Source organism: Dendrobates tinctorius, unplaced genomic scaffold, assembly GCF_039654945.1.
Source record: "Dendrobates tinctorius isolate UK_male_01 unplaced genomic scaffold, ASM3965494v1 ptg000045l, whole genome shotgun sequence".
NCBI classification, from domain to species: Eukaryota; Metazoa; Chordata; class Amphibia; order Anura; family Dendrobatidae; genus Dendrobates; species Dendrobates tinctorius.
Window position 1 is genome coordinate 11,696,355 of NW_027361713.1, and position 24,076 is coordinate 11,720,430.

The 24,076-nt window shown below is 47.3% G+C and overlaps 1 protein-coding gene across 1 annotated transcript in view; it reads left to right on the top strand.

Moving 5' to 3' along the window:
* Positions 1 to 24,076, top strand: part of SCUBE3 (signal peptide, CUB domain and EGF like domain containing 3) — a 1,051,867-nt gene that overhangs the window by 309,435 nt on the left and 718,356 nt on the right. The window contains exons 8-10 of the mRNA XM_073575619.1: positions 8,387 to 8,503; positions 9,423 to 9,545; positions 11,280 to 11,396. Of these exons, the coding sequence (XP_073431720.1) occupies positions 8,387 to 8,503; positions 9,423 to 9,545; positions 11,280 to 11,396 (357 nt within the window). The remainder of the gene's footprint in view (positions 1 to 8,386; positions 8,504 to 9,422; positions 9,546 to 11,279; positions 11,397 to 24,076) is intronic.

Sequence of the window (24,076 nt, forward strand, 5' to 3'; positions counted from 1 at the left end):
CACTGTAACCGGGTGACTGGCCCCCTCCAAAAAGTGCCTCCATTCTTCAAACGCCAATTTGACCACAAGAAGCTCTCTATTGCCTACGTCGTAATTTCTTTCCGCAGCAGAGAACTTCTTGGAAAAGAAAGCACATGGCCTGAGGTTGGTTAGAGTGGCAGGCCCTTGGGACAACACCGCCCCCACCCCCACCTCAGAGGCGTCCACTTCCACGACTAATGGTTTGGACGGATCTGGCTGCACTAACACAGGAGCAGACATAAAACATTTTTTCAGCGTTGCAAAGGCCTCTTTTGCGAGCGAGGACCAATTTCTCACATCCGCACCTTTGCATGTTAGATCCGTGAGAGGTTTGACCACTTGCGAAAACCCCCGGATAAATTTGCGGTAATAATTGGCGAACCCCAAGAAGCGCTGAAGACCCTTAAGATCTCGGGGTTGCACCCAATCCGCAATGGCCTGCACCTTCTTGGGGTCCATGCGAAAACCCTCACCGGATACAATTAACCCCAAAAAGGACAACTCTTGTACACAGAATACACATTTCTCCAATTTGGCATACAAATGATTTTCTCTAAGCCTTTGGAGCACAGTTCCTACATGTTCCAAATGAGAATACTTGTCGGGGGAATATATCAAAATATCATCTAAGTAGATAACGACAAAACGACCAATGAGATCCGAGAATACCACGTTGATGAAATTCTGAAATATGGCAGGGGCGTTGGTAAGACCAAACGGCATGACTAAATTTTCAAATAGTCCCTCGGTCGTCAGGAACGCGGTTTTCCATTCATCCCCCTCTCGGACCCTTATCAAATTATATGCCCCCCGAAGGTCCAGTTTAGAAAACCACTTTGCCCCTGATAGTTGGTTACATAAATCGGGAATCAACGGAAGGGGGTACGTATTCCGTACAGTAATTTGATTTAGCTCCCGGAAGTCGAGACAGGGACGTAACCCGCCATCTTTTTTCTTTACAAAAAAGAAACCTGCCGCCACAGGTGAGACTGAAGGACATATGTGTCCTTTGCGCAGACTTTCAGTAATGTACTCCTTCATAGCCAAGCGCTCAGGACCGGACAAATTAAACAGACGGGCTTTGGGTAATTTAGCCCCCGGGACCAGCTCAATAGCGCAGTCAAAGGGTCTATGTGACGGTAACGTCTCGGCCTCGCTTTCGGAGAATACATCTTCGAAGTCCTTCAGGCATTCCGGAATACCTTCCAGCTCGACAGATGATAGAGTCACAGATTTAACAGGTTCAACCAGCAGTGCGGATTTATCACATAACTCAAAATCATTAAACCCCCATTGAACAATCTCCCCCGTTTTCCAGTTAATAACTGGGCGTTGTAACCAGGGCATGCCCAACACCAACCCTGCAGGTAGATTGTCCAGCACAAAACAACTTATGTTTTCCACATGAGTAGCACCCACTCTGAGCGAAAACACATCAGACATAAAGCGAATTCCCTCCTTAGTGAGGGGAGATGAGTCAATGGCCATCACCTTGATCGGAACCTTGAGCCTAACTGTCCCTATCTTGCAGTGTGTGACCAATTGGGAGTCAATAAGATTAATAGATGAACCGCAGTCCACGAAGGCTGTAGAGGAAAAAGAACTACCATCCACAAACAGTTCCACAGGCAGTACTACTTTAGAAAACAAGGAAAATGGTACCTGAGGGTCTGAGCAGCCTCCCCGTTGACTACCCAGACCTAGTCGTTTCCCGCCGACCGGGTTTGAAGACGGGCAATTCGGGCACTCCCTTTTCCAATGTCCCGTTTTACCGCAGTAAAAGCATAACTGATTGTCCTTCCAGCGTTTCCTCTCCGTATCCTTCAGGGAGAGGGCGCCTACATCCATGGGCTCAGGGGCAGTCTCTTTTCCACTGGGGAATAATGGAGTATCCACCTGCATCACCCCTCTGGCCCACAGCCTGCGGTCCATCCGGACGGCCTGGGTCATGGCATGCTCGAGAGAGTTAGGTGGGGGATGTAACGCCAAGGCATCCTGCAGCCGCTCGGACAAGCCTCTGCGAAAGAGTCCTTGGAGTGCGGCGTCGCTCCAAGAGACCTCTGCCGCCCAGCGGCGGAACTCAGAACAAAACCACTCAGCTGAGTGTTTCCCCTGACAGACACTCATCAACATGTCCTCTGCCAATTGCACTCGGTCAGGTTCATCATAAATGTGCCCGAGGGCCTCAAAGAATGCGTTCACTGACATACGTTCAGGAGCAGAGGAAGACAGAGAGAAAGCCCATGCTTGCGGAGCCCCCCGAAGTAGGGAAATAATGACCCCCACCCTCTGGAACTCATCCCCGGAGGAGCGGGGCCTTAGAGAAAAAAAAAAGCTTGCATCCTTCTCTGAAAGACTTGAACTCCTTTTTATCCCCTGAGAAAAGGTCTGGCAATTTGACCGGAGATTCGGGGGACGCTAATGACACATCCCTACCCCCAGAACTAGAAGCCCCCGCATCGACAGCCCCCTGCACAGTAACCACCAACTGTTGCTGGGTCTGGGCCATCGTGCGTTGTTCCACATTGAGCTTATGGAACATTTGGGTCAGGTGCTTGACCTGATCAGCCAAGGCTTGTATGGGATCCATGAGGATAACACACACTTTTTTTTTTTTTTCCTTCAGAAAAAAAAAAAACTGAAACGGTCAGTTATAATGTCAGAGACACCGCACTACACTTGCTCATAGAGCCAGTGCGCATGTCCTGAGTACAGAAGCAGTGCTAAAAGATACCTGTGGAGTGGGCAGCAGCGGTGACAATGCGTGCTTCAAGCTAATAGTGTCAGGGACCAGTCAGCGCTGGAAAGTAAAGAGGCACGGGACCTGCGGACACTGAAAATGAGCAAGCTTGCACAGGACCTATGGTCATGTGAATGGTCATGTGGCTGCAAGGGGGCGGGGCTTAGCGTCAGAGAAGCCAGAGAACTCAGATTCAGGCAAAACAGAAGTCATGTACAGTACAGTCAAACGAGGTACAGGAGGGATAAACAGACGGGAGGTCAGACAAAGCCAAAGGTCATACACAGGATCACAGTACAGTACCAGGGAGGAGACAGAGCGGATAATCAGGGCCAAGCAGAGATCAAAACCAAACAGACATAGGAGGTACCAGGCAGAATCCAAAGCGATATCCAGGGAACAGACCGAGTCATACACAGAGAATCAAGCAACCAGAACACAGCACAAACACACTCAGGGGTCACCACACAATGCCAAGGGCGCAAGTATAACTGACAGGGATGGGAGCGTCCTGAGGCTATAAGAAGCCTCCCCCAGAACCAGGGAGAGGCCACAATCATAGCCCCAGGTGTGCAGGTAAGCCTGCACCGGGATCACAACCTTTAACCCCAGAAATGCCAGTCATCAGCACTGGTTCCAGACATTAACCCCACGTGTGCGAGTCAAACCCGCACTGAGATCATGACAGAACTAATGAGGAGAAATAGGGGACAAACTGCCAGTAGTAGTTCGCAAAGCCAAGAAAGCGTTGGATTGCCTTCACCCCATGGGGACGTGGCCAGTCGAGAACGACGGACACTTTCGCTGGATCCATGCGTAGACCAGAGTCCAAGATAATGTTCCCAAGGAATGGCAAGGATGTCTGTTTGAAGACACATTTCTCAAGCTTGGCGTCAAGGTGGTTCTCCCTTAAGCGCAAGAGTACTTGACGCACATTCTTTCTGTGGGCAGACAGATCTGGAGAAGAAACGAGTATATCGTCCAGGTAGACTACCACGCAGGAGTGCAGCATATCATGGAAGACGTCATTCACAAACTCCTGGAATACCGCAGGGGCATTGCAAAGGCCAAAGGGCATGACCTAGTACTCGTAGTGGCCATATCGGGTGTTAAAGGCAGTCTTCCATTCGTCACCGGAATGAATACGGATCAAGTTGTAGGCCCCATGAAGATCCAGCTTGGTGAAAATTCATGCTCCCCTTAGCCGGTCAAAGAGCTCCGGGATCAGAGGCAGTGGGTACTTGTTCTTGACCGTGATGTCGTTCAGCCCTCGGTAGTCTATGCAGGGGTGGAGGGAGCCGTCCTTCTTCTTGACAAAGAAGAACCCCGCTCCTGCTTGTGAGGAGGACTTACGAATGAAACCTCTGGCAAGATTCTATTGGATGTACTCCAACATAGCTTGGGTTTCGGCAAGAGATAGCAGGTATATTCTACCCCTGGGTGGGGTAGAGCCAGGAACAAGGTCAATGGGACAGTCATATGGCCGATGAGGAGGCAGAGTCTCGGCCTCCTTTTTGTCGAAGACATCTGCAAAAGACCATTAAGCCGATGGCAGACCTGCAGGTGCTGAGGACGGACAGGCAGAATTTATCGGATGGACAGATAGCAGGCACTTCTTCTGACAGGATGGTCCCCAGCGCAGTATATCGCCCGACCGCAAGTCCAGGGTTGGCTCATGAGTCCGTAACCAAGGGAGACCAAGAAGAAGCCCGTGAGACATAGTCTGCAAGAAATGGGAGGAGAATTTCTCTCTGTGCAGGGCTCCAATCTGGATCTTGATTTCTTCGGTGATATGGGTAACGGTCTCCTGCAAGAGTTTACCATCAACCGAAGCAATCATCCGAGGAGTCTCCAGGGATTTGACAGGAATCAGGTATTTATTAACCGACTTGAGTCTAAATAAAGTTCCCTGCCATGCCAGAATCCACATAAGCCTCCTCAGAATAACGTTTGGAACCGAAATTCGGTCCACCAGCATAGGCTCAGGAGTGGGACCCGCCGAAGAGGGCACGGGACACGAGTGGAATGGACTACAAGTAGACAGAGAGAGGCGGGGAGATCTTCTTTCTCTAGCTGCCTCATGGGTACGCTCTTGAAAGCGCAGGTCAATGCGTGTCACAAGAAAGATCAGATCCTCTAAAGAGGTAGGGGTATGCCAACCTGCCAGTTCATCCTTAATCCGACTGGACAGGCTATGCCAGAAGGCCCTTCGAGGGCATCATTGTTCCAACTGTTCAGAAAACAAGGTGCAAAAATGGATGGCATATTGTCCTACCGATAGAGTACCCTGATGGAGGTTAAAGAGGGACTCGGTGGTGGAAGCCAGACGACTCGACTCATCGAACACTTAGTGGGAAGGTGTCCAAAAAGGTGGAGAGCTGAGAGACAAGTGGATTATTACACTTCCAGAGGGAATTCATCCATGCTAATGCCTCCCCCTCTAGGTGAGAAACTATAAAAGCTATTTTAGCACGATTGGTGGGATAGTGTTGCGGCAAGAGCTCAAAATGTAACCGACATTTGTTCAAAAATTCCCGACAAAACTTGGGGTCACCACTATATCGGGGTGGTTTGCATAAACGGGGCAACAGGGGCGGAGCCGAGGCTTGGGCAAAATCAGAGGCAACAGATTGTAGGGAAAGGAGATGGTTATCTACCGACACCATGTAGTTAAAGGATATGGGCCTGGGTGTCACGTTGCTGAGTGAGCTCTTGTTGGAGGCTGGCCAACTGTGAAGCATTCCCAGGGGCAGAGGACTGTAAGGCCGACAAACGGGAATCCATAGATTTCAAAAAGGACATGATCTTAGTCTGATTCTCCCGTAGAAACACCAGTTCCTTTTGGGCTGAGGCCGAGGTACTTTTGGGACTAGAATCCGCTTTACATAAATGTTTATTCATGTGTAACATCTGCTTCTATGTAGCTTTAGCTCAAATAAGCCTACTGAATTATGAAATGTCATTTTGAAACCAGTTGTATGTTATTATGTATGTTTATGTTAATTTATTATTTTTTTGTTGTTTTTCCTCTACACTGTATACAGTCTGAAGAAGGTCCATGATAGTGACCGAAACATAACAAATAGAATGTACACCGTGTGGATTATTAAGCTGTGAATAAAACGAAACTATTTTTTCTGCATTTGGGAGTGCCAGATTTCTTTTTCTGAGAAAGTGGTACCAGTGGGGTCCATGGCCTGATTATTCTGTGACGACTCCTGGAGTGGACCGTCTGGGCAAGCAGACCTAGTGAGGACCACCCCCTATACAGGGAGTGTCAAGGGCAAGCCCAAGGGGGTTTGGTACCACGTCTGCTGGAACAAGGTGGCATTTTGTTGAGGTCGCATACATCCGCATGGCCTGCATACCCAATGTTAAAGATAGGTACTCAGGCCGCATGCAGACGTAGGCAGAGCTGAACAAAGGAGGTGCTACAGTGGGCAGAGCTTCACGGACAAACTACATAGCCCTCCGCAGCTCTGCCGAATGCTAGTGTGAAACTAGCCTTACACAAATATTTTGTGCACAAACACTCTCCTGGAGTCTTCCTCTTCAGGCCCTCACCAGCCCAGGCTAACCATGGAGCTCAGCTATTTAAAGCTGCCAGACCATGTGACTCTCCATCATGTGACTGATCACATGATCCTGACATCACACAGGTCCTGAAAGGAAACTGCAGGTGAGATGCGTGAACATTCTCCCTCCCACTCTATGAATGTCCACTAAAACCAGCCCATAATATACCTTGCAATAAACTGACCCAACACGCAGAGTGCTGGAGGGAACTATTCTAGTTTTACATTGCAGTGATCATGTCCATGCTAGAGGAGGATCTGTCAATGCCAGCAGTTATCTCGCCTTGATGTCCATTTGAGGATGCACATTCAACTGAAGTGTATTGCAGCACAGTGAACCACCAGATCCCTGCACAGCAATACACACCACCAGCCATTTAGAGGCCGACAGCTGATGCTGCTGTGTGATTCACTGACTGTGCATGGCTATGGAAGAGGACATCGTGGGAGTGGGAAAGGTGAGTAGAATGATTTTTTTTTTAGATATTTGTTGGGAGAAGAGCTGCTGAACAGGGACATTATTACTGGAAGAAGCCCAAGATGGGGCACATTATGCCAAGATGGGGAACGGATATTACTGGAAGTGGCCCAGAATGGGAAGCATTATAAAGAATAAGGGACATACAGTATATTACTGGAAGGGGGGCAGGATTGGAGGGGGGATTTCTATCAGGAAGGGGGACGTATATTGTTGGAAGGGTCCCAGGATGTGGGACGTATACCTTGAAGGGGCGCAGCATGGACCACATTATAATTGAAAGGACCATTATTACAGGAAAGGGCTAGGATTGGGGACATTATTACAATAAAGAGGTATAGGATGGGGGCATTATTACAGGAAGGGGAACATTGTTACATGAGAGGGTAAACACATATGTCTTCACAGTATCTGGAATGCAAGGGCCCATACACTGCTATTCCTGAGGTTGAAGATAGGGTAATTAAAAAGTCTATGCATCCTCTGTCTGCTAACAGGAATAAGGGGAACTGAGTAGAGCAATTTTGCTCACTTATTAAAGAGAGTGGCGGGTGTCAAATCAATACCTCTGATTCATCTGTGTGAAAATGTTTTGTGGCACTGCAGTTTTTTTTATAGTTAAAAGTATAATTGTATTTAGCAGTACACTATATTGTCAGTGTGTCTAGGACGTGCTTTGTGGAACCACTGTGTCACGAACTGTGGAGAGCCTGGAAGGCCGTGACTAAGTGAACTAGAGCCTCTGATGGTGAGGTTAGACTTGGCTCCTGATGAACGCCAGGTGCCACTTCAGGACAGACAAATGGACACACAGCAGCTGGACCAAGAGGACAGTCTGGAGGGAGTGGCTGGCAGGGTTTGCATTTGAATTCAGCAGACAGTTCGCATCCGAGTGCAGCAGACAGAGTTCGCACCTGAGTGCAGCAGACAGGGTTTGTATGAGAGTGCAGCAGGTAGTGTTTGTATCAGAGTGCAGCAGGCAGTGTTTGTGTCAGAGTGCAGCAGGCAGGATCTGCAGTTGAGTGCAGTAACCAGGGTCTGCATTAGAGTGCAGCAGGCAGGGTCTGCATTAGAGTGCAGTGGGGACTGGTATGCAACCTTACACAACTTAGGCTGCATAACAGGAAGGTTGCTCAGGCACCTCCCCAGTGGGGAGGAAGCAATATATACATAATGTCCCACAGCTATTCGCTGGGGAGGAAATAGCAAGTGCACGCACTGACCCTCTAAAAGGGCGGGAGTACTCGCGCACGTGCCCTAAGAGCATGGCTAGAGGACCAGCTGGGAGCATGCAGAGCATGGGGAAGAGAAGAACTGACTGCAACACAGCTGAGTGATGAGACACGCCGGGGACCCTTCCTGTCAGAGCAGGAATCTGGCGAGATGCTAACACAGTGATATGATTTCATATATAAGCAGTATTTATCAGTAAATTTTGTCTGATACTTTTTTGATATTTTCTATTGCAAGAACAAAGACGATGTTACTTATTCTTTTAAAATGACTTAATGCTTTGTTTTGTCTTTTTTATTGCCTCTTGTTTTCATTTTTCGTTATTCTTTCCCTTGCTAGAGACCTGCACCGTAAATAATGGCGGCTGTGATAGTCGATGTCATGATTCATTTACTGGAGTGCACTGCAGCTGTCCAATGGGTTTCATGCTTCAAACAGATAGAAAAACCTGTAAAGGTAAGTTTATGTTATGTCTGTTAGGCTGTACAGACACTGCCTTTTTTATATTCAAGTGTATGTTCCTGAAATGGAAAATACAAGTTTTTTAGCCCATCCTTGGAGTGCTGGAAATCTTTTTATTTATTACCTACATGCTCATGTGAACTGGAGTAGATCGCAGGACCGGTGAGCTGGACTATTACTTCAATATACTGTACATGAAATATATTTCAAGCTACAATGGCCTAGGAAAGACCATTGCATTATAAATTACAATAAATTGCATAATTTCCATGCTATGCAGAGAATAGATTACAGTACATTTAGATAATGCACTTCTCATTTTTTATTAATAAACACCATCATTTTTCTAATTCTATTTTCTTCTTAAAATATTTTTTTTCACTCCTGGTGTAAATCTTTTAGTTATCAAATGAGAGAGAATCTTTTTAGTGCAACTGGAAATCTTTAGATCCAGAGAGAGAAAGGTCATAGTTGGGCCAATGAAAAATAAAACCCATAAGGTAATGTCCTAGACCAGGGTTCCCCAACTCCAGTCCTCAAGGCCCACCAACAGATCATGTTTTCAGGATTTCCTTAGTATTACCCAGGTGATAATTGCATCACCTGTGTAATACAAAGGAAATCCTGAAAACATGATCTGTTGGTGGGCCTTGAGGACTGGAGTTGGGGAAACTTGTCCTAGACTGAGATGACTTTCTCAAAAACATCTAGTCTTATATGGCAAAGACCTGCGCTTCAAACATAACATGATAGCTCCTCTCCTATTAAAGAGGCAAACTTACTAGTTTATGAATTCTTCTAGTGGAAACCATGTTTATTTGCAATTTAATTTGTTGATTTAAAACTAATAATGGAAACCGGCAAATATGTTCTTGCCAGTACTTTATAATTGAACAATTGTTTCTGTTTGTAGATATTGATGAGTGTCGTGCTAACAATGGAGGCTGTGATCACAACTGTCGGAACTCAGTAGGCAGCTTTGAATGTGGTTGTAAAAAGGGCTATAAACTGCTCATTAATGAGAGAGGCTGCCAAGGTAAGTGTGTGGGTCGCCCTCCCGTCCCAGGGCTGTGGGGTACTCGGTACCGGGCCGGTGTCAGGGGGATGTATCACGGCAGCTGTGACCCGGTCCATGGCCCTGGGCGCCCAATGTCAATGGTGGTGTGTGGTTAATGGAATTGAATAGTTCGTGACGCCACCTGTGGTGTTCGGCAAGGGAGATGTTAAGCCGCCGCTGCAGACAGATCCTCTGGGACAGATGGCGGGATGCAGCAATGGTGGTATAGCCCTCCACAGGCAGGGCTGTTGTCCCAGGGCAGTGTAGACGTGGGGACACTTTGATGGTGTAGTGTCCGGCGCAGGGGATGTAGCAGTACTGACGGTGTTGGCGCACAATGACTGGAAGACACCAGGGCTTGTAGTTCCAAAGCTTTACTCACAGTTTGTGGTACACACTGGTGCCTGCCTCCTTGCCGTGTCCTCCGGGGCAGAGACTCAATCAACCTCCCCAGCAAGTCAGGGTTCTCCTCTCCAACACTCCGCCAACATGTACCTGTCCTGAACGACTCCTATATTGCGCCTTTTGGTGTGAAGAGCTCCAGTACCGTGGTACTCTGAAGTTCCTCCTGTCAGATGTACCTAAAAACTCTTCCTTGTACGGCAGACAGCTGTAGCCTACTTCGGGGACTCCCTTTCTACTGAGTCACGGCTCCCTATACAGATGCTGTTGTGCCCCAAGTCTTGGATGGGAGTAATATATTTACAGCCAACTACTCCACCGGTGTCTGTTGCAGAACCATAAGTGTCCATAGAACCTCGGGGACCGGGCCCCGGCCTTGCGCTGAGAACCTATAGGCAGGGTTCCTCTTCCAACCCACAACTCCTCTCTGTTCTCCTACTCCTTCGTTCCGCGCTGTTCCTTCTCCACCGGTGTCTGTTGCAGAACCATAAGTGTCCATACAACCTCGGGGACTGGGCCCCGGCCTTGCGCTGAGAACCTATAGGCAGGGTTCCTCTTCCAACCCACAACTCCTCTCTGTTCCCCTACTCCTTCGTTCCGCGCTGTTCCTTCTCTCTCTTATGGAAGCTTAGGTTGCGGTTCTACGTCTTTCTCCTTCTGTTCCTTTCCCGTGCCAGCTGGCTCAGGTCACTGAGGCAGCTGCAGCACTCCTTCCTCTCTCCTCTCCTAGGGAGCTCGTTCCACTAAGAGCAGTCCTCAGCCTCTCCTGACTGACTGTCTTCCTCCGCCTTGAGCTCCCCTCAGACTGATCTCCTGTCAGCCAGCTCTCTGGCTCAGACTCCTCTCAGACTCATCTCTGACTGAACTGTAATTCTAAACTTTCCCCCCTCTTTTATATCTAACTCCACCCACCTCCCAGCACATCTCGTGTTACGAAGCAAGGACCCACGAAAGGTGCTCTGCTATCCTCTAAGCATGGAGCCGCAATCTGGTCCATTGCTGAACTATCCTGTGTGTGGGTGCAGGTGTTGGAGTGTGGAAAGGAGTTCCCAACTTACCTCGTTGGTGGGACACTACACCTTAGGAGAAGGTGCAGTACCTCTGTGGCGACTGAGCCTCAAGGGCGCCACATGTGCATAATATAGTGTTTTATAAAGATTATTCACTATTTTAAAGGCTTGTTGTTAGGATGTATAGGGCATAACTGTCAGATCAGACTATAATTTCAGTTGTTCACAAAATATTTTATTTATTTTTTGTTTAAATAGACCTATTAACTAGCATAACACCTCTTTTTTTTACCCCTCACAGATATCGATGAATGCTCGTTTGATCGAACATGTGATCACATTTGTGTCAACTCTCCTGGCAGCTTCTACTGTTTGTGTCATAAGGGCTATGCACTGTACGGCATAACACACTGTGGAGGTGCAGAAAGTATTGCATTTCTATTTTTTACTAGCTAGTAGCAAATGTATTGAATGAGGTATACAGTTTTAAAATAATTAACCAGTGCGACTGTGTTTTAGGCTTTATTCCCATGTAGTAAAAATACAGTTGTTTTTGCTGCTTATTCAATCACAGAAAGTCCAGTGTGCATTACAGTGTCGGTATAGTGCATAATGTCTTTAAGAAATCTTATGCACATTTTGTGAGACAAATTCAAAGCATAAATTGATAAGAGCTGCACGTTTGAGATCTGCAGCATGCCAAATTATGTTATGGATTTAATGGTGAATTTCACACCCTGCAATACAAAGGATGGAATATGCAGCTTCCCCGCATCTTCTTTGCAATTATATCTGCTGAAGCAAATACCCATTCTGATATTACTGTGGGATCTCTGCTGTGTGAAGTCCACGGTACATACACTCTGTAACAACTTTGCCCTAGAGAGGAATTATTGTGTAACATCAAAAAGCAAGCAAGTCATTTTCACTGGTGTTTTGTAGGGATGATTGGATCAGTCTGCTGCAAATCAATGTTGAGTAAAAATTTCTAAAATTTGCAGAACCTTTAAAAATTGAAACAATTTGCCATTCAATTCTCTAGTATCAAACACTGCTGAAGAGAGCAGCAGCCAGAGAGGGGGTGTATGACGTCAAGTGCCGACACATGGTCTTCACCATTGTGCTTTGCTGTTGCATCACATGGTCTAAAGCAGAATCAGGGAGGACAATTGGAACATCACACAGACTACAAAAGATGAGGGAAGGTCAAGATGGGGGCTGGGGAGGGCACAGCCTGAGAGGAAGCCCCCCATGACTGCAATGGGCGGGCAAATTTTCAAACTTGTTTGGGCCTCGGTGACCTGAATGGCTGGGACAGGGTCATGGGAGGAGTTCTGGGTGGGGACAGCCTGGGGGTAGTGGGGAGAAAGTGCGGGAAAACCGCATTCAGCATCAGGGAGCAGAGAACTGAAGACCCACCTGATAGCACAGAAGAAGAATGGAGACCGTGGATGCGCTCATGTCCAGACTCCAGGATGTGGCCCGGTCCAGGAGGGGAGGATGGCTTCAGTCCCAGCTGTCCTCTCTCCTCAGGGCGGTGGACACGCCAGGTACTAGCCAGCGGGGCAGAAGGACAAGACCCCCTGAAAGGTTGTCACTGGAAGCGGCGGACAGCAATGGGCAGCTGTCTGGCAGTCGGCCGGAGGGTGATACGGACCGGACAGGCCGGTCCGGGTCTGGGGATCGACACAGGTCCCGCTCGGGCCGGAGATCTATGGAGCGACAGCAGTCACATGCTCAGGTCCCCCCTGGTGACGAGGAGGCCAGGGGCGTGGGCCGGGAGCAGCGGAGAGGGTCTGATGGTACTGGCTCGGGCAGCGAACATCAGGATCATGGAGGACATCGGGATTCTGGACATTCAGCTGGCGGGGACACAGCACCCGCGCAGCTATGTGAGTATGGCTCCATGTCGTGTCTGTCGCCCGCAGGGGCCGTATTGTAGGAGGTAGTGGTAGTTTAGTGGATAGTAGTGAGCAGAGGGGGTGTAGCGGGCCTAGCGTGGCCGAAGTGCCCGGATTGAGGGATATTTTGAATAATATGTCACAAATTTTGAGGAGACTTGGGGGGGTAATTGGGGAGGCAGCCCCATCTCCAGTGGGGGCATGGTTAGTGGGTCGGGGGTCCGGCACTCAGACAGAAGGAGAGGCATTACGTCAGGTCGAGTGTGACGAAAGGTCATCGGCGGGGGTATCAGTTTCAGTGCAAATGGAGATGGACAAGGGAGACAAGATAAAACTGGACGATAAGGCTAAGGGAAAGGTTTATGTGTGCTTTGAGGGGCCTTTGGGTGCCCATTTAAAGAAAGAGGTGAAGGAAAAGATTTGGCGGGACAAGTATGTCGAGATATTCTCCCTCCTTCCGTTGGAAAAATTTAACCTGGATAAGGGGAAGAAGGGCGATAGTAAAAAAGAAGAGGAGGAAAAGAGGAGGTGGTGGTCGATTCCACAGACATTTGTAAACTGGATGCAGGCATTCGCTATTTTGGCGAGTTTCATAGGCGAAAAGTTTCCAGAAAATTGTTCTGGCTTGTTTTGCTATCTAGATGCTATTGGGGAGGCGCGTCGTATTTATGGGGGTCAGGCGTGGCTACGATATGATGAGCAGTTTAGACAGAGGAAGGCGATGCGCCGGAGATAAAATGTGATCAGAAGGATATCGGGTTGTGGCTGAAGGTGATGGCTCCAGTAAGGTATGGGCAGTACTTTCACGGGAGCGGGGGCAGTGGCAATCAGCAGGCAGGACACGGAAGTGATGGTCAGGCAACCCAGGGAGGAAAGGAAAAGTCTGGAACGTGTTGGAAATTTAATGACGGGCAGTGTAAGTACGGGAACAGCTGCAAGTTCAAGCACGTGTGCTCCCACTGCAATGGTAGCTCCCACGGGGCTGCAAAATGTTTCAAAAAGGGGAAGGGTAAGCCACACGTGGGTACCGGTCAAGGGGGGGAGAATTCAAGAGATGGCCCCCTTTCTAAATAGGTACCCGGCTCGGGTGGAGGCCAATGTTATTTGGAAGGGTTTTGTTGAAGGCTTCAGGAACCCCCTCCCGGCCACGTGGTTCCTTTCTCGGTTAAAAATTTGCGGTCGGCAACGATGCATGCGGAGGTAGTGGATAAGAAGTTGAAAACGGAAGTGGAACTGGGCAGGATGACTTGTCCATTCCCCTCTGCACCAGTAGTGGGTTTGATTGTTTCCCCTTTGGGGTAGTGCCGAAAAAGGAGCCGAACAAGTTTCGTTTGATCCAGCATTTATCATACCCAAAAGGTTTGTCACTTAATGATGGTATTGATAAAGAGTTGTGTTCGGTGGAGTATACCTCATTTGATACGGCAGTGCATTGGGTACGACGTTACGGTTCAGGGGCTCTGTTAGCAAAGACCGACATTGAATCGGCTTTTCGTTTATTGCCAGTTCATGTGGAGAGTATACCGCTGTTGGGTTGTTTTTGGAACGGGGATTTCTACCTCGATAGGTGTTTGCCGATAGGTGTTTGCCGATAGGTTGTGCAATTTCTTGTTCACTTTTCGAGATGTTTAGCACTTTTCTGGAATGAGTGGTAAGGGATGTTGCAGGCGTGCAATCGATCATGCATTACCTGGATGATTTTCTTTTTATCGGTCCCCCGGATTCATCATTGTGTAGGAATGCGTTGGCAGCCATGGTTTGGGTGGTGGAGCGTTTTGGGGTGCCGTTAGCAACGGAGAAGACAGAAGGCCCTAAGTCCGTTATAAGTTTTTTGGGCATAGTAATCGATTCGGAAAAGATGGAGTGTCGTTTACCAGAGGACAACTTGTCATTGTTAAAACAGGAAGTCGATAAGATCACGATTTGCGGAATGTGACGTTAAAGGAGTTGCAATCCTTATTGGGGAGATTGAACTTTGCCTGTAGGATCATGCCCATGGGTCGCATTTTTTCCCGTCGTCTGGCTGGCGCAACGGCTGGAGTGAAGGCTCCGCACCATTATGTTCGCTTGACTAAGGAACATAGGGAGGACATAATGGTTTGGCAGCATTTTTTACGGAATTACAACTGTCGGTCGTTGATGCAGGCGGAGACTTTGAGCAATTTTGACTTTGAGATCTATACGGATGCAGCGGGCAGCTCTGGTTATCGTGCCTACTGCAAAGGGAAGTGGAGCGTGGGGCAGTGGCCGCAAGCATGGAAGTTGTTGGGCCTTACAAAAAACTTGGCATTGTTGGAATTGTTTCCCATTGTCGTAGCTGTCTCGGTGTGGGGTCCTATATTCGCGAATCGTAGGGTGCGATTTCATTGTGACAACGCGAGTGTAGTGGCGGTGATTAACAGTTTGTCGGCTTCATCTCCCCCGGTGATCAGATTGGTTAGGGTTTTGGTTCTGCGGTGTCTTGAGTTGAATGCGGGGATTTCTGCAGTGCATGTGCCCGGTGTTACAAATTCAATAGCGGATTCTTTGTCTCATTTTCAGTGGGGGACTTTTCGAGAGTTGGCTCCAGGAGCGGATGCCACGGGCATGGAATGCCCTTCTTATCTGTGGCGAGTGATTACGGAAGAGCGGGAAGATTGATCCGGGAATCGGTATCGCACCAGACCTGGACGGCCTACGAATCTTCGTGGCGAGAATGGCAGAGTTTGGTGTCAGAATGGGGCGGGGTTGAAAGCGAGGAGGAGATGATGTTGGCAGTTTTGTTTTTAATTGGAAAGGCGGCAGACAGCGGTTGGTCCTCTTCCAAGGTAAACAAATTTGTAGCGGGTTTGGCATTCGGTTTCAGATTACAGGGTGTGACGGACGTGGCAAAACAATTTTTGGTTAGACAGGCGTTGCAAGGGTTTCGCAGGGGTAATAAAACTTGCGACAAACGGAGGCCTATTTCGTTCAGTGCGTTGGAAGGCTTGGGTAGAGTCTTGCAGGATATTTGTACTTCTGGGTTTGAGCTGGCATTGTTTAGATTAGCTTTTTCTTTGGCCTTTTTCGGAGCAATGCTCATCGGTGAGGTAGTGTCAGGTAGCAGGGTCACGGCCGGAAGAGTGTTGGCAGAAGATGTAGAATTTTGGGCGGGGGGGCATTGTTTTTAGCATTCGGCGTCCCAAAACCGATCAACTGGGTAAAGGCAGGCAGGTAGTGTTGGGGCGAGTCGAAGGGGCATTAATGTGCCCATGGAGGTGTCTGGAGTTGTATTGGGAAAGGTGGTCAGGTAGAGTGGGTCCTTTGCTGTGCCATACGGACGGTACCTATTTGTCTTGTTTTCAGTTCATTGCGGTTTTGAAGAAGGGATTGATAGGGCTCGGCCTACCCCCGGATATGTATGGGTCCCATTCCTTTAGGATTGGGGCCGCGTCTGAGGCTGACAGTCTTGGTTTGGGGGCTGAGGTGATCAGGAGAATTGGCAGGTGGAGGTCGGATCGTTATTTATTGTATGTTCGGCGTTAATTGTCGTTGTTCAATGCTAAGGGATTTGTTTTCCATATTCTGTTATATTTTTTCAGGTGGCGACCCCTTTCTGGCCTGGATATTTGGACACTTGTACGCGTATTGGGGTGCGCTACGAGCTGATGCAAGGCCGCATGGTAGGCAATTGGGCTTTAGGAGGGAGCAAGTGGTGTTCCGTTGGTTGGGTTTTCGAGGCATGGTGTGGAGCAGGGTGCTCTCGGAAGTAGCCAAGTCCGCTCGCCTTGATAGATCCCCCGACGTTTTTGTCATACATGCGGGTGGTAACGATTTAGGGGTCAGGCCGGTGAGGGAATTGATTAGGGACATACATTCCGATTTTTTGAGATTGTTGACGTCTTTCCAGGAAGTGTTGACTGTGTGGTCAGATGTGGTACCCAGAAAGAAGTGGAGGCAAGTGAGATCTTTCAAATAGATTAACAGGGCTAGGGTATAATTGAATCGATTGAAAAACAGGAGAAAACTCAGAGCATGCAGTAAAAAGATTATCAAATTTTATTAGAGTAAAGTACTACAATAGACATATATAACAGTGTGCTGATGAGGACAAAAACAGACAATATCCACCCAAAGTGCCCTAAACCTCCATGCAGATGGAAAGCACAGCCCCAGACCATGTCCCCGAAGGAATCATAAGACCCCAATATAGAATAAGAAAAATGCCCAAGCACAGTAATCTGGATATGGACATCATAAAATTAGCAAAAGTAAAGGGCGTCAGTGTAGTGAAAGAAGCTGGCACACTGAGCAGCAAAAAAATGGGGAAAGGAGACCTCAGAGGCACTTACCCCGGGGCAGGGAGGAGAAGGGGAACCGGGCTGTAGCACCCCCGACGCGCGTTTTGCGTCGTCTCAGGCCGCTTTCTCAAGAGGGATATGATAAGAGCTCCAAACAGGACCTTAAAGTAGCCCCTGACCTCGGTCATGTGACCTAGATTAGCCAATGGTGTAGGCAGTTCTGGCGCATGCGCCACAGCCGCCGCAGGTCCTACAAGGCACTACAGGCATCATGTGCCAGTGCACCCGCCCTGGGAAAAACCCGGGCTCACGCACCGCACATAAAGATGCTGAGTGCAGAGTGGAGCCACAGAGCGCTGGTAGCGATGCGCACGGCCATACACCATGAAAATAGAGAAATAAGAGGAAACAAAATTCCTATGTAAGGGGGGGATCGGTGGGGTAGTGCCATATAAATACATGTATACGTTATCAATAAATACATATATCAAAAATCCATTTAAGCAAACCGCTAAATATAAGTGGCGCAGTATAATATACAAAAATTCATACAATAATACATGCATATTACAATACATAGAACCACAGTAGATATATATAACAAGATCCATTAAAACGAACCGCCAAATATAAATAGCGTGGTATAGTGTACAGAAGTACATACAATGGTACATGCATATTATGATACATGAAGCTGCAGAATCATATAGATGTAATATTATCAGGAGAGATATCCAGTAGTAATAAGATAAATGTAAACACTGCAGACACTTGATAGTAATGATCCAATCACATGGCAAGGTCACGTCACAGATCCACAGGCAGGGGAAATAGTGTGCACTGAAAATATATGTATAAAGAGAAAAAAGAGATTAAAAACTGAAACAGGGATAAAAACAAGTTAAAAACAAAAAAGGAACTGCCACGGAAGCAATGGGAAGATATGGGATTTGTGAAGGCAAAAAAAGGGTGAATAATCTCCTTTAATAAATACGTAAGACTAATGCCAGTATATATGGGCAAACAGAGGCGGAAGACAGCAAGAAACCACAAAAGCATTATAGAAAAGGGGCAAAACTAAGATGTTCGTTGAGTCCCTTTGGAGTCATGGTATCCAATTCCACAATCCATCTCGCTTCCATTTGTGCGAGTACTTTCTTGTTATCACCGCCTCTGATGCCCATATGCAGTACATCAATCCCGCTCACCTTCAATAAACTGGCATCACTATTGTGTTGTGACCAAAAGTGTCGGGGGGATTGTTTTTAAATCAGTCGGATCGGACACCGACTTCGTCGCGCCAATGTCCCGCACATGCTCTCGAACACGCACCCTCAGCTCCCTAGTGGTCAGACCAACGTAAATTTTAGGACACGGACACGTAGCATAGTATATCACAATGGATGTACCGCACAAAATCTGGTATCTGATTTTGAACTGTCTGGTACCACTCGAGGAGCTGAAGGTAGAGCAGCGCAGGACATTGGCGCAGGCGATACAATGCCCACAAGAAAATGAACCGCTGATCGGGCCACCAGAACCAAAAAGGTTCTTAGAGGTAGGAACATAGTGGCTCCGTACCAGAAGATCATTAAGGTTTTTTGATCGACGAGGTGTCATAGATGGAAAGCTCCCCAGAGCGGCCCCCAAGGAGGGATCTGTCTCTAATATGGACCAATGCTTGCACAAAATGGTGCGCATTTTCTGCCACTCATGATTGTACGTTGAGATGAACCTAACAGGTCCATCATCAGATGTACCTCCACCCCTCTGGACCGGATGCAAAAGACTGCTACGTGAGGTGTATCTAGCCCTATTATAGCCCGCTTTAATACATCTCCGACTATAGCCTCTAGTTAGAAAGCGATTCGTCAAATCATGGGCTTGTCTCTCAAATCGATCATCGGTGGAACAGATGCGTCGCATACGAAGAAACTGTCCGACCAGGATCGCCCTCACTGTGGCATGGTCATGGGCCGACGTGGCGTGCAACAAAGAATTGATGGACGTGGGCTTCCTGAATATGTCCGTCTGGATGCGCCGGTCGGCATCGACCTCCAGCCGGACGTCCAGGAAGTCCACGCATACGTCGTCAAATCAATACGTCAAACGAATGTTGCTGGTATTTACTGTACATTCAATGACCTCATGAAATCCCCAAGCTGGTCGACCGTCCCATCCCACAGAAATAATACATCATCAATATAGCGATACCAGCACAGCACATGGGACGTGCCCCGTGGGCCCCCATCGCCAAACACCTCCCTCTCCCAGGCGCCAATGAAGAGGTTGGCATACGAAGGCGCACATGCCGCGCCCATGGCTGTGCCCCGCTTCTGCAAATAAAACTGATCTTTAAAGACGAAAAAATTGTGGGTAAGGATAAAATCGGCCAGCTCGAGGATCAACTCACACATAGGGCCATCCAGGTCGGAGGTCCCCAAAAACCAGCGAACCGCATCTAGTCCCACCGAATGATCAATACAAGTATAAAGGTTCTCCACATCAGCAGTCACCAGAAGGGTGGATGGTTCCACAAGGACGCCGTCAACCCGTGCCAGGACATCCGTCATGTCACGGATATAGGAAGGCAGTGATTCAACAAGTGGTTTCAAGTAAAAGTCAATAAATTGACATACTGTTTCACACATGCCACCTATACCCGACATGATAGGGCGTCCTGGGGGGGTCGAGGGCGTCCTTGCGGACCTTAGGTAAGAGATAAAATGTGGGGTTCCTAGGAGACCTGACCATCAACCCATCAAAAACTTTTTTAGTTATAGTACCACTCCGAAATGCCCTATCGAGGATTACCTGAAGATCCCGTGAAAAAGGGACCCTAGGGTCAGACGAGAGTTTCAGGTAAGTGTCCGGATCTCTAAGCTGTCGGAAAGCCTCCCTATCGTATTTCTGGTTGGGCCAGACCACTATGTTCCCCCCTTTGTCAGCCGGTTTGAAGACTACATCCCCCAAGGATTGTAATTGGGAAATTGCCTGACGTTGTTTGTAGGTAAGGTTATCAAATTTCCGTCTAGTTGATAGTTTCTTAAAATCATCACTAACCAGTTTAGTAAAAATCTCGACGGAAGGGCAAATTGACAAAGGGGGGAACCTAGTGGACTTGGGCCAAACCAGGGGAGGAAACTTACTTGTGCGTGAAACACCCTGTTCTGAAAGCAGATCCTCTAGATCACGGAGTGCATCCCTTTCCACATCACTCAGGGCCTCAGGAATGTGGCTTCGGGCATGATGTTTTTTCAAAATAAGTTTTCTTGAACATAATTGGAGGTCTTTCAAAGCTGTAAAATAATCAAATGAGTTGATGGGTGAGAAAGTCAGGCCCTTACTAAGAACCTCTAGCTGTACCTCAGTAAGTACATGAGTAGACAGATTTAATACCTGTAAATCCCCCCGGGAGCCTTAGATCCGGCCGATTTGTTTTTTGACGACTGGCGAGTCTCAATCCTCTTTGGAGGAACCGTCTTAATGTTAGTATTCTGGCCAAAGCCTCTCTATCCCGTCTCATCATCATAATTCGAAACATTAGATCTCAATGATGTAGATCTTGAGCGGGAGTGAGACATGTTCCTGAACTTTGGACGTGATCGTCCAGTGGGATCCTGCCACCGACAGACTCTCGATGTTAATTTATCCTGGACATCCCTCTTAAATTTCTTTGCCTTATTGGCTTGGATATCCTGAGCCCATTTTTGTAAATCAGCATCAATTTGATCATTCAATTTTTTTAGGGCATCATTAGACATCTCCTTTTGTAAGGTAGATTGTAATTCATCAATCTCCGTCTCAATGGCAGTAAGAGAGTCATGGTTCAGTTGTTTCAAGAGAATCATGAAACCCTTAGAACACTCATTAGTTAGACTTTCCCATTTACATTTAAAAGTCTCATCCAGTACTGGGAATGAGGGAAAAACCTGGATCCGGAGTCCTCTTGGGATCAGATCTTTCTGTATGGACTGATCCAGGAACTCGTGGTTCCACCAAATACGAGTTCTCTTACGTAACAATTCCTTAAATTTAAATACAACTTCCTGTATGTCCTTATTAGAGCCAACACATTCCCCATCTGAATTGTCCTGAAACACGTCATTTAGCTGCGTGCGCCACGTGTGATCACGTGCGTGAAAATCCATAGCAGGAATAGGGACAGGTGTGAAAAACACAGAAACAATTAATAAGACCAAAAACCCCTTGAACATCATATGGCGTAATGGGGAAGGGGGACACCCAACCACCGACGCCAGTGTGCATGAGCTCAAAAAATCAATTGAAAAACAGGAGAAAACTCAGAGCATGCAGTAAAAAGATTATCAAATTTTATTAGAGTAAAGTACTACAATAGACATATATAACAGTGTGCTGATGAGGACAAAAACAGACAATATCCACCCAAAGTGCCCTAAACCTCCAAGCAGATGGAAAGCACAGCCCCAGACCATGTCCCCGAAGGAATCATAAGACCCCAAAATAGAATAAGAAAAACGCCCAAGCACAGTAACCTGGATATGGACATCATAAAATTAGCAAAAGTAAAGGGCGTCAGTGGCGCGGCGAAGTCGGTGTCCGATTCGGCTGATATAAAAACAATCCCCCGACACTTTCGGTCACAACACAATAGTGATGCCAGTTTATTGAAGGTGAGGGGGATTGATGTACTGCATATGGGCATCAGAGGCGGTGATAACAAGAAAGTACTCGCACAAATGGAAGCGAGATGGATTGTGGAATTGGATACCATGACTCCAAAGGGACTCAACGAACATCTTAGTTTTGCCCCTTTTCTATAATGCTTTTGTGGTTTCTTGCTGTCTTCCGCCTCTGTTTGCCCATATATACTGGCATTAGTCTTACGTATTTATTAAAGGAGATTATTCCCCCTTTTTTTGCCTTCATAAATCCCATATCTTCCCATTGCTTCCGTGGCAGTACCTTTTTTGTTTTTAACTTGTTTTTATCCCTGTTTCAGTTTTTAATTTCTTTTTTCTCTTTATACATATATTTTCAGTGCGCACTATTTCCCCTGCCTGTGGTTCTGTGACGTGACCTTGCCATGTGATTGGATCATTACTATCAAGTGTCTGCAGTGTATACATTTATCTTATTACTACTGGATATCTCTCCTGATAATATTACATCTATATGATTCTGCAGCTTCATGTATCATAATATGCATGTACCATTGTATGTACTTCTGTACACTATACCGCGCTATTTATATTTGGCGGTTCGTTTTAATGGATCTTGTTATATATATCTACTGTGGTTCTATGTATTGTAATATGCATGTATTATTGTATGAATTTTTGTATATTATACTGCGCCACTTATATTTAGCGGTTTGCTTAAATGGATTTTTGATATATGTATTTATTGATAACGTATACATGTATTTATATGGCACTACCCCACCGATCCCCCCCTTACATAGGAATTTTGTTTCCTCTTATTTCTCTATTTTCATGGTGTATGGCCGTGCGCATCGCTACCAGCGCTCTGTGGCTCCACTCTGCACTCAGCATCTTTATGTGCGGTGCGCGAGCCCGGGTTTTTCCCAGGGCGGGTGCACTGGCACATGATGTCTGTAGTGCCTTGTAGGACCTGCAGCGGCTGTGGCACATGCGCCAGAACTGCCTACACCATTGGCTAATCTAGGTCATATGACCAAGGTCAGGGGCTACTTTAAGGTCCTGTTTGGACTTCATCATATCCCTCTTGAGAAAGCGGCCTGAGACGCCGCGAAACGCGCGTCGGGGGTGCTACAGCCCGGTTCCCCTTCTCCTCCTTGCCCCGGTAAGTGCCTCTGAGGTCTCCTTTCCTCATTTTTTTGCTGCTCAGTGTGCCAGCTTCTTTCACTACCCTGACGCCCTTTACTTTTGCTAATTTTATGATGTCCATATCCAGGTTACTGTGCTTGGGCATTTTTCTTATTCTATATTGGGGTCTTATGATTCCTTCGGGGACATGGTCTGGGGCTGTGCTTTCCATCTGCATGGAGGTTTAGGGCATTTTGGGTGGATATTGTGTGTTTTTGTCCTCATCAGCACACTGTTATATATGTCTATTGTAGTACTTTACTCTAATAAAATTTGATAATCTTTTTATTGCATGCTCTGAGTTTTCTCTTGTTTTTCAATTGATTTTTTGAGCTCATGCACACTGGCGTCGGTGGTTGGGTGTTCCCCTTCTCCATTACGCCATATGATGTTCAAGGGGTTTTTGGTCTTAAAATTGAATCGAGCAGTGTCGGGATTCGTATCTAGGAATGGGGGTATTAGTGTTAGGCATTTTGAGTTGGAATCGGGTGTCGGTAATTATTGGTTGGACGACGGGGTTCATTTAAATTCTATTGGAATTGATCTGTGGGCATTGGCAATACAGGAGGGGATAGAGAGGGACTTGGTGGCTTTGAGGCACTCTCGAGACTGAGGTGGTCAGGGATGTTCGTGGTTGGCGGGGGGTGGGGTTCTTGGAGTTGACGATGATTGGTCGGGGAAGGATTTGGAAATAAAATTCCTGGCAGTTTTCAAATGGTATGGGGGATCTGGCTTTTTGGTTATGGGCTCTGGACGGGGTTTTTACCTCGGGAGCTCTGGTGGTTAGTCTCCCGGAACGGGAGTTACGGTGCCCTCGAGTTGGGGATGGACGGCTGAGGAAAACATGGTGGTCTAGTTTTTCCATTGGTTTTTTGGCCAAAAGGTTTTAGCCAGATCTTTTAGCTCCAAGAACCCTCCCCTCATATTTTGCATTATGATTATATATTAATGCTTATTGTTAAATGTTATTGTTTGTTAATAAACTTGGCCACTGTGGCCAAATTATCCAAAGAATTCAAGTGGTAGCGTGTGTTATTTTAGGAGTGGGGATAGCGGAGGGAATCGGGTAGGATTGGATAATGGTAAAAGGGAGAAAACTGGACTCGC